This window comes from Bacillus rossius (genome assembly GCF_032445375.1).
Source record: "Bacillus rossius redtenbacheri isolate Brsri chromosome 4 unlocalized genomic scaffold, Brsri_v3 Brsri_v3_scf4_2, whole genome shotgun sequence".
Classification (NCBI taxonomy): domain Eukaryota; kingdom Metazoa; phylum Arthropoda; class Insecta; order Phasmatodea; family Bacillidae; genus Bacillus; species Bacillus rossius.
In genome coordinates this window covers 53,240,938-53,258,689 of record NW_026962011.1, presented here as the reverse complement: position 1 = coordinate 53,258,689, position 17,752 = coordinate 53,240,938, and the positions used below count along the sequence as shown (strand labels likewise).

The following is a 17,752-nucleotide window of genomic DNA, read 5'->3' as shown; positions in this document are numbered from 1 at the left end:
GGAGGGGTACTTGGAGACTTTCCCACATTTAACTAAAATGATTTCAGGGAAAACATGGGAAACAAAATCAAGATGGCCGGACTGGGATTCGAACCGCGGTACTTCATAGCGCGACTCCATTGTGCTACTGCACCACCTCGTCGGTTCTGTCCCTCATTCGCCACACTGATTAGCTATTGCATTCTTCGAATAGTTAACCATCAATCAGCCACAGCATTTGGTTGTACTCTTTACGACACGACGGGACATCAGCACGACTTGTGGACACTTTTCAGACTTAATGTTCATGGCATAGTGTAACTGAAAGTAGGGGAATGTGTTTCTCGCGAAAAGAATTCGGGACTAGCTGTAGCATCGTCGGTGTTTCGAGATTGGCTGAGTTTCTGTCAGATACGTGTTTACTGTCAGCACACGAGTCACAGGCATTCAGTGTGGAAGCAAACGGTCCTGATTGGCCCAGCCAAATAAAGCATTAACTTCAAAGAAAAAAACTGCTGACATGGACATACCTCATACATAGAGACAGGAAAAATTCGCGAATTCATTTCGCGATAGGCTAAAATACAAATAGTTATACCTCAGTGCTGCCTCTCATATTGGCTCACAACTCACCTGGATGACTCTGGGCCAATGAGAAACACCCAACCAAAGCTTGATCGAATCACAGGCTGCTACTTTGGGATGTCTCACAAGACAGCAGCCAATGAGTGGGTGATATTTGACCGAGTGTACGTAGAACTATGGAGTTCATCCTGGAGGTCATTGAACTCGCGAATTTTTCCTGTCCCTGCTCATACAATCTAATGAGCGTTCCTAATTACTCCGAAAAATACATGGCCCTAACTATAAGGCCTCTATAGAGGTTGCCGCAACGCCTCTTGTCGTTGAACAGACCCTGGCGGTGGGAGCATGGAGCTGAGTGGTCGCATCACCCGCCTCCCACCAGGACCAGGCTGGACTGCCTTCTCAGGGTGCTCCTGTTTCCTCTCGCCCGTTCATCCCACGAGTACCCCGACCTCAGCTAGAAGCACCAGCGAAAGTCACACTTCACTAACACATACATCCCTGACTAGACGATTAGGCCCCGCTATCTTGGATTTTTACATTTTTTGATATAATTATAATTTTGAACTATTTATCCAAATTATTGGCATGTAGAGGCATATATAATATTTCCCAGGCCTTTTATATCTTGTTGCAACCACATATTTACTAACAGGCTCTAGTCTTGTAAGCGCCGCGAGGAAATAACTTATTATACCACGCGGGCGACTACAATTATCATTATAACCACACCAGTTCACAAGTGTTGACTTTAACAAGTAGCAAAAGCCAAGTCCTATGCCAAGTCAAACAAAAAAAATCACGGAAGCTTTATTGCAAGCGCGGTATCGAAATATTTGAAATCGCAAGCTGGCGAGGCGGCGAGGCCTAAGCATCATTCAGTAACCTGCCGGATGATTCGAGGCCGATCATAACTGTTTCAGGTTCTGTTCTCGCGAAGAAGCAAGCTCCCCGTCGCAGCGGTCGATATCTCGCAGTCGACTGCGGGGCGCTATCGATTCTGACGGCGCTGCGGCTCGCGATCCCGGGGACTCCTGCACCAGACGGCGAGAGATCGATCCTACGATCGTTCTTTTCGGCGTTCACCCTACTGGACACTGGTCATCTGTTGCTACACTGTTAGAAGTTTCAGTCACTTTACTGACTTTCCAACGAAAAATTCACCTCGAATAATATTAGGTTGTATCTTCCAAGTGACTACGCTGGATTATGACTTCATGGGTCTGTGTGCTTTTGTAAACACAGTAAACACGCACGTGGAGTGAAGACAAGTGTTTTGTTGTAGATTTAACATAGTTATAAATTTTTGTTTCTACTCGAAGAGGATTCTTGTAAGTTTTTGTTCAGACCAAGTAAACTGAGCATCCGTAAATACAAAATACATCTGTACTTTACGAAGATCCTTGAATGTTTGTGACAAGCGTTCTTCGTAAATGTAGGCTAACATGAAATGTCAACAGTGTAGCTGGTATGTTTCATTTATACAAAACTTATTTTAATCTTTCGTCTGCCGATTTGTACTTAGCTATGTCAGAATGAAAGATTACTACTCGAGACACGCAATTTTGGGTGTCTGGCAACGATTCAGAAACTATTAGATTTTTAAATGGTTTCTGTACTAGCTAAAGAAGCCAATTTGATTTATCTGTATTATTTTCTACCAGCTGTTTTAATAAATTTCATATTAAATTTGTTAGTATTTATTCCTGACTAGTTGTAACAGCATTATACATGCTTGCAATAAGTACGGTAAAGTACAGTAATAAAATATGATTTTTTTTTACAAATATAAAATTGCTATGTCTTGTACCGTACTTCACATATTAAGTTAGGCGCTTAATTCACGTTTTAGATGTTTCATTGGAATAATTGCGGTAGCAAAGTTTAATAATGTTGCAGAAAGACAAGTGATTTAATTTTCTTCTTTGTTTGGATTATAAAATTAGAGTTAGTGGACATTTAAATCCAACTCGATGTAAGACCAATTCCTTTTACAAATATTTATTTAAAGTATAAAGGACTAATTCATTCTTGTCCTTCGAAAGCGCAGTCTACGCTCATTCACGTGTCAGCCTCTTCACCTCTCATACTCCATAAACGCCGTTCGAAGGACTGCCAGCTGATAGCCTGGTCCCGACCTCTTTCAACAGGGAGAGCTGTATCAACTACTCAGAGCGCTTGTGGGAAATTCTTACCCCTGTCTGATGTCCCTTTAAAAATAAAATGCTTATTTGTGTATAGAAGGTCGATAGATATTACTTGAGTTACGATGATACGGGACATAAAATTGTAGCCTTTTCTCCAGACAAAAAAAAAGTGTTATATTTGATTTGGTAGGAAAATATCAAAACGTGATTCAAAATAAAAAAAATACGCTTTTTTTTACTTCTACATATATTGTACGTCTCAACGGATCTGCTACATATATATATATATATATATATATATATATATATATATATATATATTCTTGGAACTGGAATTTCATTTTCCAGACTTTGAAAGAATTCAAAAACGTCATTAATATGTTATTGTATTACTCCAAATATTATGCCATCTCTACGCAGCACGTGGTAGCTATGCAATCCTTGTGGGCGAAACAATTTTTAACCCGTACCAGTTTGATTTCAAGACAGATTTTACAGAATATTCAAATTAAGGTTCTTCCATGCGGGAAAAAAGTTTTATATAATTTACAACCACACGCGGAAACGTTTTATGAGAAAAATAATGAATAAAAAAAGTTAACTGTTTCGTCGACTTTTAACAAGCAATAGGTTCACTTTCCTCATTCAGCAGTCAGTAACCTTAGAAAGTCGTCTCTGCCGAGCAGTTTTCAATTAAAAAACTTTTCGGTGAGCACAGAACCGTCAAAACACGACTCTGAATTCGGCCATAACTGTGTTATTTAAATTATTGGTCACTCGTGTCTATGGTGCATGTTGTCAGCCACTTCTGTCTGTTATTTCTATGACATTTCTAACGTTTACAAATTTTTTCTCAACCATTTGAAACTTGAATTGAAGTAATATTTTGTTATTTTTTAATCATAACCTGAAATTATTATGATTGATTGCAATTTTGGATTCATTTGAGGAATTTCTGCTCTAGTTATAAATTGTTCTTCTTATATCTATAATTAATATATTTTTTATAGTGCGAGCAGTCGTAAGATACAATTGAAGAATTTAAAAAGTAATGTTATTTAAGGAGTTTCTTACGTTGTACCTAAGTAGGGTTTTTATTAGGCCTAACTGGAGGAGGGGGAGACAGAAGCGTCGCTGGTGGAATGCAGCGAATTGCTTTACTTTGGCGGCGGCCATTTTTGAAGCGGGGGAGTGTCCCGTCAGGACGCTAGTTCACCGAAATCAAAGCGACCGACATTCAACGTCGCTTCTGTCCTTACTCATTCTGTGGCTCTGTCCTACCGCTGAGTTTTGTTTTGACAGTTCGTAATTTATCAAGTTAATTCTGACCGTGAAGCCAACGAACTTTTCATGCTCATTCATACTCATTATAGTTATTCAAGATATTCAGCAGCACAGATGTTCCTCAGCACATCTGCAGTCCAGAGCGAAGAGCGAGGGAAGCCTAAGAAACACAAACCTTTCATACAGGCCCGAATACTTGCACCCGTGTGACTTCGGGATTTTTATTTTCATTAAAAAAATGGGCGGGATAAAAGCTCGACACTAAGGTATCAAGTGCTGTAACAAAGATACTTAAGCCATTAAACACGAGAGGAATATTGATTTGAAAATTGTAGCAAGTATCTTTGTTACGTCACTTGATACCTTCCGCATACGTCACTGTCATTACTGAGGCGAACTGTTTGCAAGCTCAGTAAGGAATTACGCATTGTGACGACCGCGTTACTACACAGGCGAACGTTAAAACGATTAGCTGCGTGTGAGGTTCAAAAATTCCCGAAGTTACACGAAGTCAAGTATTCGGGCGTGTACGAAAGAATTTGTGAATGGCGGGCTTCCCCAAAGAAGCAAACCCCAAGCTTCCAAAACGATAGTGCACGTACACGCGAGAGACAAAACACTTTCAACTCACAAACTCAATTCATATTTACTGCTAAATCATAATAACGTTTCATTATAGTTATTTGGCACTATCGCACAAGGGGATTTGCAGTGGCTTCAACCCTGAAGATAAATTACTGCATTTGTACTACGAGAACTTCATATTTTATATTTTCGCTAAATTTTTCGGTTCAACACGTTCTGCTGTTTTTTTTTCAGTATTTAGTTCTGCAATAAACAGAAACAAGCTGGATCCTAAATAGCGGGGAAGGGGAGAGCGGATACATTATGATATAAAATGTATTGATATTGGAACAAATAATAATAAAACCTGCGGACGTACATAACTCCCTGAGCCACAGACTACGTTACACCATAACCCCGCTTTCTTGCGCCACTGAATTACGAAGAAAGTGATTCACTATATAACGCGACCCTGCAGCAGTTGAGTTAGGAGGCGAGAGTAACCTGGGGATTTGGTCTAGAGGGAGGAAGCAGGGTTAGGCCTGCGCAGAGCAACCATTCGGACAATTTATGACGGTCAGTTCTATCGCAAACGTGGGAAGCCCTTTCGCAAAGCCCACCACGCAGGGCTTACTGCCTCCTTCCCTTCCTCCATAAAGGCCAGCTCTCGCTGCAAAAGAACAGCCAGTGACCTGTGTTGAAGAAGTGTTGACTGAAATTAATTATTTACTCCGCTGTTTTCCTTCGCAAAGAAATGCATATTAGAAGTCATACCTTACGTACTCTGTGTAACCACTTCTAAAGAGTCAGCTTAAACTGCAGCAGGAGTAAATAAATGTTTTAGAATTGCTTTGGACGAAAATGCTAAAAATGAAGACAAGGCACAAATTACACTGTACCTATGAGCCCTTGACGACGCTTTGAAAGTAACTGATGAGATCGTAGAACTGAGTCCTCCCTTATAACTGCTTAGAAGACATTTCTATGTCGTGTGAGTCATTACAAAAAAAACAAAGTGGTTGTTAGCTATGACTTCTGATAGTATTCCAGCAATTATTAGAAAACGCTGAGAATTTGTATAGACAGTAGTATGAAATCGAGGGTGAAGTATCGAAGCAAGTAAAAATTGCACTATGTTCGCTGTATTATTCATCAGAATGATCTTTGTTCGGAATTTAATACAACGAACTTCGTTAGATCCAAGGGAAGTTATCACCGAAGTTTGCTCACTTCAGTTACTATGTGTTTAAGTAACGGCCATATCGATCAAAATTATATTTATATATTAGCTATCTTGGGTCAAAATATCAGTCACGTATTTAACTTCGTTACACAGTTACCAACAATACAATCATAAGATCACCCCTCAAAGTACAATTGGTAGCAGCACACTCGAAAAGGCAAGTAGCTAACTCACTGCCTTATCTTTATCTTGCTTCCGTCCAAAAATAATTTGCAGAAAATCATATCCCTTAAATAAGGCCTTTAAAACGGAACTTTATGATCAACTTCAACATAGTGCCAAATTAACCACGTGTAAACCAGTCAGTAAGACTAAATGCAAGAATGTACAGTTTTCTTTCTTCTTTAAAATGTTGATTCCAGAGTCGCTTGTGTTAGCTTGGATGCTATACTTGTTTAAACTATTCACTAATTAAGCATGAGTTGGTATATAGCAAAGCGCCAGAGGACGTGTGCGGCACAGATAGTCAATGTTGTTGTTGTTGTTGTTTGGAGGAGCTCGGTGGCAGCCAGCAATGGCGTGCCCGGGACTGTTTCATTAGGCACTATTCTGTGGAGCGGGGGGGGGGGGGGGAGCAGGCGCACCTGTTGTGCACGCGGATAGAGGTCGTGTTTTCACGTGCAGGACGGTGGAAAACACGTGATCACGTACAGGTAAAGGGGGGAGAGAGATGCGGCCGGGGCAACAAACCCACGCCCACGACCTTGGAGCAACACGTCCACGCACCCACACAACTATTCTGGTTGGCTCTCGCTGCAAGTCTGTTCCTTAGTGGATGCGCTCCGAACCTAACATTAAGGATTCAAGGCGAAACATAGAAAATAACGCCTTGCCTAGGTGGTGACCCACGCTAAATTAACCAATAGTTTCTGTTAACTGAATAATTCAATGCTGTAATCCAACCGTTTTTTGACATTGTTTTGCTTAGTAACTGTGGTCTGATCTGCTATTGTTTTATTTTGAAATGGTTATTTCCCAGTTAATTGAATGCATGTCGGTGTTATTGTCAAATTTTATTAATGTTAAGCATCATTGTAATAAAAAAACTATCGATACCGTCATGTCAGTAGTTTAGTTCTTGGACCATAAAGAAATTTGTACAAATACGTTCCTCGCCTTAAACATTTGGTGCAACCGTTTGTTAAACTTTTTGTAGCCAACAGTACATACTTTTATATGTTTAAGTGATTGAAATCAGATTAATAGTACCTGAAATTATAACTTTTACAGTTTAATAGAAAATAAGAATTTTTCTACATTTTTTATTTTGAAATAAAATACAGACACGTCATTTTTGTTGGTATACCACACTATTTTTTTACGGGAAAATAAACAAAGACAATAATCAATTTATAAACATATCATTTCATTATTATTAATTTTTTTTTTAGGAAAAAATCAGCCCCAACCTTGCTGAAATTGAAAATAAATAATACACATGTTCTCTTGCAACTGAGCTAGCGAGACGGGAGTCGACGCGCTCTCTGGAGCAGAACTGCGTGTTGTGCCGTGTTGTGCCGTGTTGTGCCGTGTTGTGCCGTGTTGTGCCGTGTTGTGCCGTGTTGTCCGGAGGAGCGTCTCTCCCTGACGTGACGCGCGACTGCTACCCCCTCCCCCGCCGAGACGCCCGCGCGCTGTCGCACACGGTCGAAGATATCCTGTACTTTTACATTAGAACAGTTGCCAAGCACTACTACAAGAAATATATTGCAACTTTGTACAACACATGGCTGTGGTCAATTTTGCATGTATCAAATACGTTTCTCGAAACAATTTTTAGTATTTCTTACGAGAATTGTAGCATTATAAATATATATGTATAATTTGATGTTTCAACCAAGCATAATTTTTTTAAAACCATGGAAAAGATACTCGAATATTCAATTATTTTTTTATTTTTTTTAATTTTATTATGCTTATTAATGTGCGCAGTTCGTTCCGAAAATCTATTCAGGGAACGGTTTGCAAATAAATAACTACTGATGGTACTGGTACAACACAAAGCATAAATACCGCGGTAAGAATTCGAACCCAGAACTACTGCGAACAATTTTTTTTATACGACACAGTTATTTATATGTAAATGTACAAATTTACACATATATATTATTCTACGTGATTATTACTGTTCCACTTACAAATTAAATTTTACAGTGTAGAGTGCCCACTGGTCGATAACACCTAGTGTTAGTGGCTAGTGACACCTGCATATATTATTAATTTTCTTTCGTTTGGTTGGTAGAACCACTGTTCACTATACACACACTCACACACACATGTATATGTATATATACACACACATATATATATTTACGGGTGGGGGAAATCGGATTCATAAGGATAGCCCAATTGATTTTGCTACAGTTTTATTTACTACTAATATATACATCACTAATTAAATCACGACACACACTTAATATCTGTTCACAAGTCACTCGCACTTAAACATGTCTGTTCACAACTCGCTAAGTATATGCCCAGTCCACAGTTCGCTCTCCTCACTGGAGCCAGGCTCACCTCGCGCCTGTCCACACTCAGTCTCGCGCCACTCAGTCGCACTCCGCGTCGCGCAGCTCGCTTCACTCAACTCGCCTGTTGGACTCGCGGCACTACTGTAGAGGCAGGTGTCACCACTTATATACACTCGGCAGTCTTTCTGGGACCGACTGGAGTATTTGGGTCGTGTCGCGCCATCCCTGGCCCGACCCGACGCTCGAAGCATCCGGAATCACGATGCTTATTCACGCCACTCCGCGCGGAAGTCCCAGGCCGCCAGGGAATAGATGACTGCTGTAATCCTGGAAGCAATGCACGCGTGACGTCAGTGGCTGTGAGGGACCATGATGCATCTTGCGGGCGTCGCGCCGTGCCCATGCCGCCTGTGTTTGTCATCTGCTCTCTGCTCTGCCAGTCCCCCCCCCCCTCCACCCCTGGTTCACATACCACATACCTACCTCGTGATTTCGCCTCAGCAATCGGAATTTTTGTAGTCCACGAAAATTATAACCCCCTCAGCAAATAAATTTTACTTCAAATAACTATCACTAAAAAGTTCGAACGATAAGTTTAAATACCTCTGAAATTATAAAATAATGTATGGATTAAGAGGTGCTCAAATTAAAAAAAGAAAAAGAAACAAATGTATCGGGTTTTTTGGTCCATATTTGTTCTAGAACGGTGTCCGGCAAATAAATTTCTTACGCGATGGCGTCGTATGGTCCATACTTTCGCCGGGAATTGGCAATTGTTATAAGGCAAGTGGGTTAGTGGACGGAATTGTATTTAATCGAGAGATTTGGAAGAGAATGCGTGGCTTCGTACACTGAAAACACAATTTTGTGGCCGCCAAGAATTATATTTTACAATATGGACTCCGATAGTATTTTGTGGTACCAGAAAAATAATTTTGCTGCTTGAACGAAACCATTTATTAGTGACAGCAAAATCTCGATGTCACTAATAATCAACTTGGTGGACAATACCAATTTTTTTTGTCATCACAAAATATTTGTTGGGTCTATATATACTTACACTGACAATTTTTTTGGGTTTCCACAAAACTGTGTTTTCATTGTTCGAGTACGCGCCAACTCTCCTGGAACTGTCGATAAGACACAGTTCCATCTTCCACCCGTCCTTGATCCACGTCTTCCTGCGCACGACGCGGAGTCTGTGGCGGCCCACACGAGTCCTCGTGACGTCACTCGCCCACGCGGTCCCACGCGCCGTGGCCCGAGGAATAAACACCAATCACGGGATCAATACCCCCGCCCACCCCCGCGTGACGTCTGTGCCCGTCGCCGAGACTGCCTCCTCCACGTCAGCCGGCCAGATATCCGCCTCGCGCTTGCATCGCAGTGCAGGGTGATCCATCACCTCATTGTACATCTTGGGTGCAGCTCCATTCCTCTGCATTCTCCTGCGCGTACCAACTGTAATCACAACTCACTATTCTTACCTTCACAATTATCATACAAATAACAACAAAAAAGTTATTCTTTTCTTAGATGTTTGTGAATATGATTACAGGAAACAATTATTTTATAAAAGTTAAAATAGAAGCGAACTTCGAGATAGTATTTACAGATCAAAGGTTTCTGAAATCATGTGATGAAGCATTGAACAGCTGGATTAGATAACTTTAAACATAATTATTTAACTTAAATTAAATAATAATACAGTAAATTAAAATCTATTTGGTTGTGACTGAGGCACCGACGGAACAGCCAGGAGTAATTTTTTTGCAATTTTTAACCAATTTTGAAGGTCATGTTCAAAGGTAAAGGTCGTACAGATGTCCGCCGTGGCGTCACAATCCAATATGGCGGACATGGGCTCCCCGCTCCATCGCCTGAAGCCTGGCGCCGGACATACCGACATGTACTACTTATAAGTTATCCCAGCTCGGGCACGCAGCTCCTCAGTCTGCCGCAGATGTGCCTTTACCCCCTCTCCCCCCGCCCTGAGCCGCGGAGGTATAAAGTTGCCGCAGCCACTTAGCGTCAACATTGAATATATATAACTTATAGAAGTCGCGAGGGGATACGATTTATTCTGCCAGTTTTGGAATCAAAACTGAGGTAGTTGCAAGCTCCCCCGCCAGACAGCTCTGCTTTCGAAAAGAAGGCACTCGTGGTTAGTGTCTCCCACGCTAGAGCGCTATAGTATCGCTTGTCTCAAGGTCGCGCGCGTATTATCTCTCTCTCTCTCTCTATCTTTTGTATTTTGTTTCCGTTGCTGTGTGGAGGGCCAGCGCATTGACAAGGCGGGAGGTTATGCTCGTCAAAACGATACGTAAATATATTGAACACAAATGTATTTTGTTTAAAGAACCGAAAGCAAAAAAATATTCCTTGAAATATTACACAATTATTTAAAAAGAGCCACATATATCAGTACTTCATTGGTGTTGGATTCCAGATGGTGTAATAAATATTGTATTTGAATAAAAATCGGTCCAATTGGAAATAAAATAAATATTTTATTCACCAAATTAATTAAAGTACCTCATAGAATCCACTTTAATATAAATTAAACCAAATGTATGCAAAGAGGAAATTATAAAATACCAGACACTGTTATATAAATAGTTGATCAGTGTAAATCTGTGCACGAACTTAGTCATGCATTAATAAAAACTTTAGTAAGCTCTAACACAAGAAACTCGTTTTTATCGGGGAAAAATATTGTATGTCAAAGAAATAACTAAACAGTAAACATGTACATACATAATATTTATGTTCGCATACGTGCAGTGAATATTATTTTGCAGTGATAAATTAATATTTTATTAACATGGCTAGATCTAAAAAAAAGTTTATACAAAATTTTAAAAATATTTACTACCTATACTTTTCAGAAGTAAAGTTGGTTTGTAAATTCTCCTTCAGGAGCATTATACAACACAGTGCATTAAATTGCGTTTCAAGTCAAATAAAAAAAAAATTAAAAATGGGTGGAAGTAAAATAAAAATACCACAAACAAATGATTATACGTACTATTTTATCATCTTTATAATTTACAAATAATGAGGGCCCAGTAACTTTGAGTTAAGTTGGTGTATAAAACTCTAGCGAAAAACAGTTCTCTGTATTCTAGAGTTGTTTGAAGTGTTTATTTACATGCACAAAAACTTTCAATGTAAAAAAAGCCACATAATCATCCTACCATAGTAGGTGACATTTTTGACAGTTCGTACAACGAAATTTGTGACTTTGACATATGAATTATATGAAGCATTAAGAATTGGTGAAGCAATAAACAAAACTAACACATATTCATGTAGTGCAAGACTAGCTAATCATGTATTAATCACTTTTGTTTATTTTACAGTAAAATATTCAGCGGCCAAAGACTTAATCCGTTGCAATAAATGTAATCTAAAGCCATCTTAAGTGAAACAAACTGTGGCTAAATGATGCCCAGTAATTTTGAGCGAAATTGTAATCGTGCAAGTTCCCATATACCACAGCTGTATTTACCTTATATTATATGTATATGCATAATAAATTTAAATATCACTTAACAACTTTAAAAAAATAAAACAGAGTACAATATAAATTTCAAAGAATTATTTAATTCTAAATATCAGTATATAAAACTCTTCCATTGCGTATAAATTTTTTTAACTTTTACTTCCGTACATTCTTAACGATACGAAACATGCACAATGCCATCTAATGACATTTAACAAAACTATTGTGTTATTGTCCCTAGGTATTCGTTACGTATACGTTTTATACGTTAAGTAAAATAATCTCATTAGTAAGTACTATTTTTTACATTAATTAATGTAAAATATTTCATTGTCGAGCTTTAGCAAACGACTTACACACGTGCAATCACTGACACGTATAGAGGAAAGTTTATAAATCAATGACTCGTTAGAAAATGTACGTGTTTGTTTCATCATCTGTGAAATATGTAAAAATATGATCGTGTAAAACGCAGAGGAATAATCAACTGTCATATGTCAGGACTGAGATTATTTGTCAGAAACGTTTGTTGAAAGCTTTCAAACTAGCATAGTTCTAATGAGAGAATAAATAGCCCAGTCAAAATATGCTAACATTTCGCTTGTACTCGAATTAAATCCGATATTTTTGTTACACTTTGCACGTATTCAGTAGTGTCCAGGGGAATTAAAATCAAAAGTCATGATGAATAGGAAGTGAGGTAGTCAGAAACTAGAAAGGATTATAAAAAAAGGCATTTGTTTTTGATTTTTAAAAAAATATCTCGTAAATGAGTAACCTTAAAAGAAAAAAGGTTTTAATAAAAAAATGAAAGAGTATTAAAAATCCTATAAAAAATTATTTTCACTTTTTCATTTCTCTAATATTGTTTGAGATAGTTTCACTTAAAAAATGAGTTTTTTTATTTATCTCAAACCTTTTTCCTATAGCAACTGACCTATATATTTGTGAACCGTGCTTCTTGTATGCCAAACGCTGTTACTTGACTTTACAAGACATGTTTAAGCTAGAGTCCATGATGACCCCAGAATTAAACATTTTTACATGTCAGGGTTACTTCTCAAAGAAAAGAACTGATAGCGTTTGGTCAGACAGACCACAGAACAGACTTAAATGCGTAACATGAAAATTGTTGGAAGCCTCACACGAGGATGAGGATTCACTAACAAGTTCTTGAGCGAGTGGACCTTGGGAATGACTGCATTTGCATCTGCTCATCATTGAAGAGTTATGCGCTACTCATTTTATATCTTTGAACAACTAGATTTCTGACAATATCGAAGAAGTAGGGATGCCACAGATTAATATAAGATCTCTGCTTAGCTAAATAATCACCCACCATTTCCTGGAACACAACAAATCATCTATATAGCAACTGGACTAGTAGGGGATGCCACAGTTACCTTTTTCAATGCTATAGTAATTGGCGAGCAATCAATACAGAGTAATGTTGGAAAAATTCTAATCAAGCATTGACACGAAAAGATCAAGCTCTCCCTCTGGCGAATATTAGCTACACTATTACATTCAATTGTAATAGCTCATTTATCATTTGTTAGTTTTCCAGAGGATAACGATAAGTGAAGAAAAATAGGATGACTTGATCATGTATATGCAGTATGAGTTGGCTCCATTTCATTTAGCTCTCTTTGACGAAGCTGGGATACGCAAAACCAAGAAAGCAACCCTGTACATGTTTTATGTGACGAGGGAGAATTTGGACTTGGAGAACCCTGACTTTGTTCTTAATGGTGGATTCTTACTACACAGTCATATAGCCGATAAGAGGTACTGATTCCTCTATTTGCCCAAAATATGTCAATTACATTATCATTTCCTATTTATCATGACTGTTGATGTGACGTTCCGTGCAGACCACTGAACAATTGAAACACAAAATCATAAACAACGGATTGAATTTGAGCACAAAATATACTTTGACTGGGCTAGAAGTCTATAACACTCGTGTTTAAATGCGTACCTAATTTTTAGAATCTCAATATAAGTGTCTTCCAGGTGAATTTTTTTTTTCTGGATACATAATAAAATATTTTTGAATTTAAATTGTTCATAACTTAAGTAATAACGGTAGAATTCAAAGTATTTTATACAGTTTTATCTACTTAAAAAAAGTACGGAGGTGGTTGTGTGGACCAATGTTTACCACGTTTTTGTTTTTATTTTTGTATAAAACAAAAGTTCGAACTTATGTTTTTCTTACACTAATCCACTTAAAAAGTATGTTCTCTGGTAAATAAACGCAAAATTTTTCACATGACGTTTTTTGACAGCGATCATTAAGCTACTAACATCTTAATATTGTAAAGTAATAAACAAAAAATACTAATGCAGCTGCAGTCTATCTACTCACAAATAATTAATTGTTTAGTTATTTCTTAAGCACATTTTGCAATCTATCTTAAAATTTTGTTGAAACGCTTGCCAAACAAATGCATTTTATGACAGACGACGTGGGTAATACTTGGCTAAAACTTTGCGTTTATTAAAATTTACATCGAAAATTAACTAGCGTTCACTCGGTTTTAGTCAAAATGATGAAATTAAAAATATGTGGTTGCTGTAATATAATTAGTTTTTTAAAGTAATTAAAACGTGGATATTTTAAATATAATAGAAAAGAATTCTTTACTAATTCATATTAAATAATTAGGACTTTCCTCGCATACTTGCGTCAACTTTTTTTACACAGTATATAACTGATAAATAATGTAAAACAAAATTGGCAAGTTATAATTCACAACATCCCTGTCATTATTTTTAACTGGAAAACGGAACATTGATGTGCCTTGTGAACCGATCCTCGTATTCTGACAACCCGTGTACGCACATTTATTACCCTTCAGCATGTCTGAAATTATAAAATTATCAATGCGAAATAAAGTTAAAATAAGTAGGTATTTAACTTTTAAATTAAATCATATTTTAAACTCAACACGGACTGAAGGCCTGATACAAAGTTCTTAGGAGCTAATTTTCACGTTACTAGGGTACACAATCCCTCGATACAGTGATCCAAGTAACTGTCTTCTCCCGGGGTTTCGTGGCTCTCAAAGTCAGTGGTAAGGAATACTTATCGTCAAGGTCGCCGAACGGTGCTGATACCAGCTTCCCGTATATGGGAGGGTGACTGGCTGGTTAACCTAGTACGCCCTAAGACCGCTAGGGGCGTGCGCTGTCGATACCCAGCGATTGAAGCGATCGCAGCGGCGGAGCTTGGAACTACAACAATTCTTCTGCGAAACCGGACAGAAAATTTAACCTGGGCTCGCGACTTCTATACATTATATATATTCAATGGCGTCAAGCACCCTGCCGGCATAATAACAACTGCGGGGGTAGGAGGGGGGGGGAGGATAAACTTCCGAAACGAGTCGACCCTTCTAGCATTGCAGGAGCGAGACGTACCACTCCTTCGAACTAAAAAATATATATATCCGTGTTCGTGTCTTATTTTGGAATTTAAGAGGGTTGCTCGGAGTTTTGGCGTCACTAAATCGCCACGTTTATGCGGAGAAGGAAAAGTACCAAAAAGTTCGGCGCGACCTGTATCTTTGCTCATGCGCGCCGGTCAACAAATCTGAACCCTTCGGCGCATACAACTTCGGGGCTTCAAAACGCAATAAATCGAATATAATTTTACGCACAAAAATACTTTAACTCTACGATTCTCGACCAATCATTATAAAAATGGTTTCGTTTTGGCTCGTTAAAATTTTTTACCAAACTTTACCAGAATTCCTATTGGCAATATATGGTTCTTATACCATTGATCTGCTTTTTAATGCGGCAGCTGAAAAAAAAAGTGTCATTTCACTTTGTACCTGGTTTCTATTTTCAAGAACCTGAGCGGTATTTTTTGTATAATCAAACACGATGGGCTACAGTTCATTTTCATCTAAAAAAATATTATTATCCTAATGCTACTCTCTTTCTCTCTTTTGACAATAACAACACTGCGTGTCCTCGTTCTTAACGAAGAAGAATGATGCCACTAAATACTATTTCATCTATCATTGCAGACCTCAACTAAAGAAGAAATCCTGAATTGTATACATGTATATGTTTTTAATTTAAACATACCGTCCTTAATATTCTTCTTACGCCATAAATCATATTGATTGCCTAATCGTTTCACGTGAATAATCTTCACTGTACATTATTCACGGGGGATCATAATCACCCTAAGGGCGCTTGCACACGCACCGGCGCCGGATAACGAACAAGGCAACAGTTAGTTACTTACGGAGAACTGCGCTGCCGGACCGAGGGGGGGGGGGGGGGGGGGGGTCCGCCGCTCACACAACACAGTACACTGCATCGGCACAGCTGCAGGCTTGTGGGATGGCTAGGTTTAGTTACAACGCTGTGACGCAATCCTGTTTTATAGGACAAAACCAGCGATACTTTCATAGATCGTACAGAGAACCGGAAAACATGGCTGGAATTGTGTGATTCTTTTTTTTTTTTGAGTCTTTAAATGTTACGAAATTAAAAGGAAAGAGTGATTCAAATTATTTTAATCAATTTAAATAGTATATTCTCATGACATTTGTTCTTGCCTCATGACGTCATTTACGATCCATACAAAAGGATGATATAAATAAAATAGTGTGAAATGTTAACATATAGTTTGCAAGGAAAAAAAAATTATGAAAATTTTTATAGTAAGAAATAACACATCTATGAACTATATTGCGAGTCTGCATTTCATATTTCTTATGACTAACATCACGACTTTAACTAAGTCTTGACAGCAAGAAATTATAATTCTTTATTATGACAATTTATATAAGCAACAAAAACTGAAAATTTGATAACTAATGTGAGCGATCAAAGTATTTTATATAGATATCTGTGGATGTTCAAATTTTTATATTTATGTAAGCTATGCCCCCCCCCCCCCCCGGCTCATGGGCAACCTGCCCCGCAGTGTAGCGCTAACCCACTGCCAGCCCTGCCGTCCGGAAGTTAAACATCGCAGAGAACGGCACAAAAATATCCCGAGAAACACACAGCCTTTTGTGTGAGGGGAAGTGGGCTTAGTAAGGAGATGTTTTAATACACTATGTCCATAAAACAATATCCCAATTATAACATTTAATAGTATCATATGTAAGCGTTGTAGATTTTTGGTTCAAGGCCACAATTAAGGATCAGCTCAAAACAGTTTTGGATAAGCGCATGGGCGAGTACTGCTTTGTTGTTTTCTCGCTTGCAGCGTGAAAATGGCTCTTTCCCCAATTAGTAGAGGATGAACCTGTAAACTTTTATTGGCTACAGGACAGAGTCCCTCTCCAATGAGAGTGCTTGAACGTCGAAGTCCCTGCCGTAGGATTGGTCGTACGTAATGGTCGAAACGACAGAGCTCTTTTTCGCTGGCCTCCAAGTTCACCTGACATAAAGCCATGCAATTTTTTTTTTCCTTTGGGGTATTTTAAAAATCGTGTCTACGTTCTACTGCTACCTAACGATTTACCAGAGTTGAGACACAGAACTGAAGACTTCCAATAAATACTCCGGATTTGTAATCAAAGTTGGGGAAGAATTTGATATTAGGTTGGATATGTTCCGAACAACTAAAGGTGCACACATTGAACATTTATAAAAAAAATATGTTAGTTTACCTTCAATTTGATGTGTGATTTGTTGTAAATAGTCTAATTTAAACTTTTATTATATACCATTAACACTGGGGCATTCTTCTAGGACACTTTAGTACACTGCATCGTGTACTCAACATTTAAAACTCTTAAGCGACACGTTTAAGAAGCAAGGAAATTCGTAGAACTAAGACGGTTTTTTGTATACCGTTATAAATAGTATAAGTATGCAATAATTTTTCTACTAATGGAATCCCTCATTTCAACAAATTATCTTACGGAACAATTTCCCCTTGGAACAAAAAAAAATGATTTTGCATAAACATGCAGTTCACAATGAGAAATATGATCAG

The 17,752-nt window shown here is 38.3% G+C and overlaps 1 protein-coding gene across 1 annotated transcript in view; it reads right to left on the bottom strand.

Annotated features, from left to right (window-relative positions):
• Positions 1 to 928: 928 nt before the first annotated feature.
• LOC134541863 (uncharacterized) overlaps positions 929 to 17,752 on the bottom strand; it is a 65,603-nt gene continuing 48,779 nt past the window's right edge. The window contains exon 3 of the mRNA XM_063385563.1: positions 929 to 1,021. Coding sequence (XP_063241633.1) covers positions 929 to 1,021 — 93 coding nt within the window. The remainder of the gene's footprint in view (positions 1,022 to 17,752) is intronic.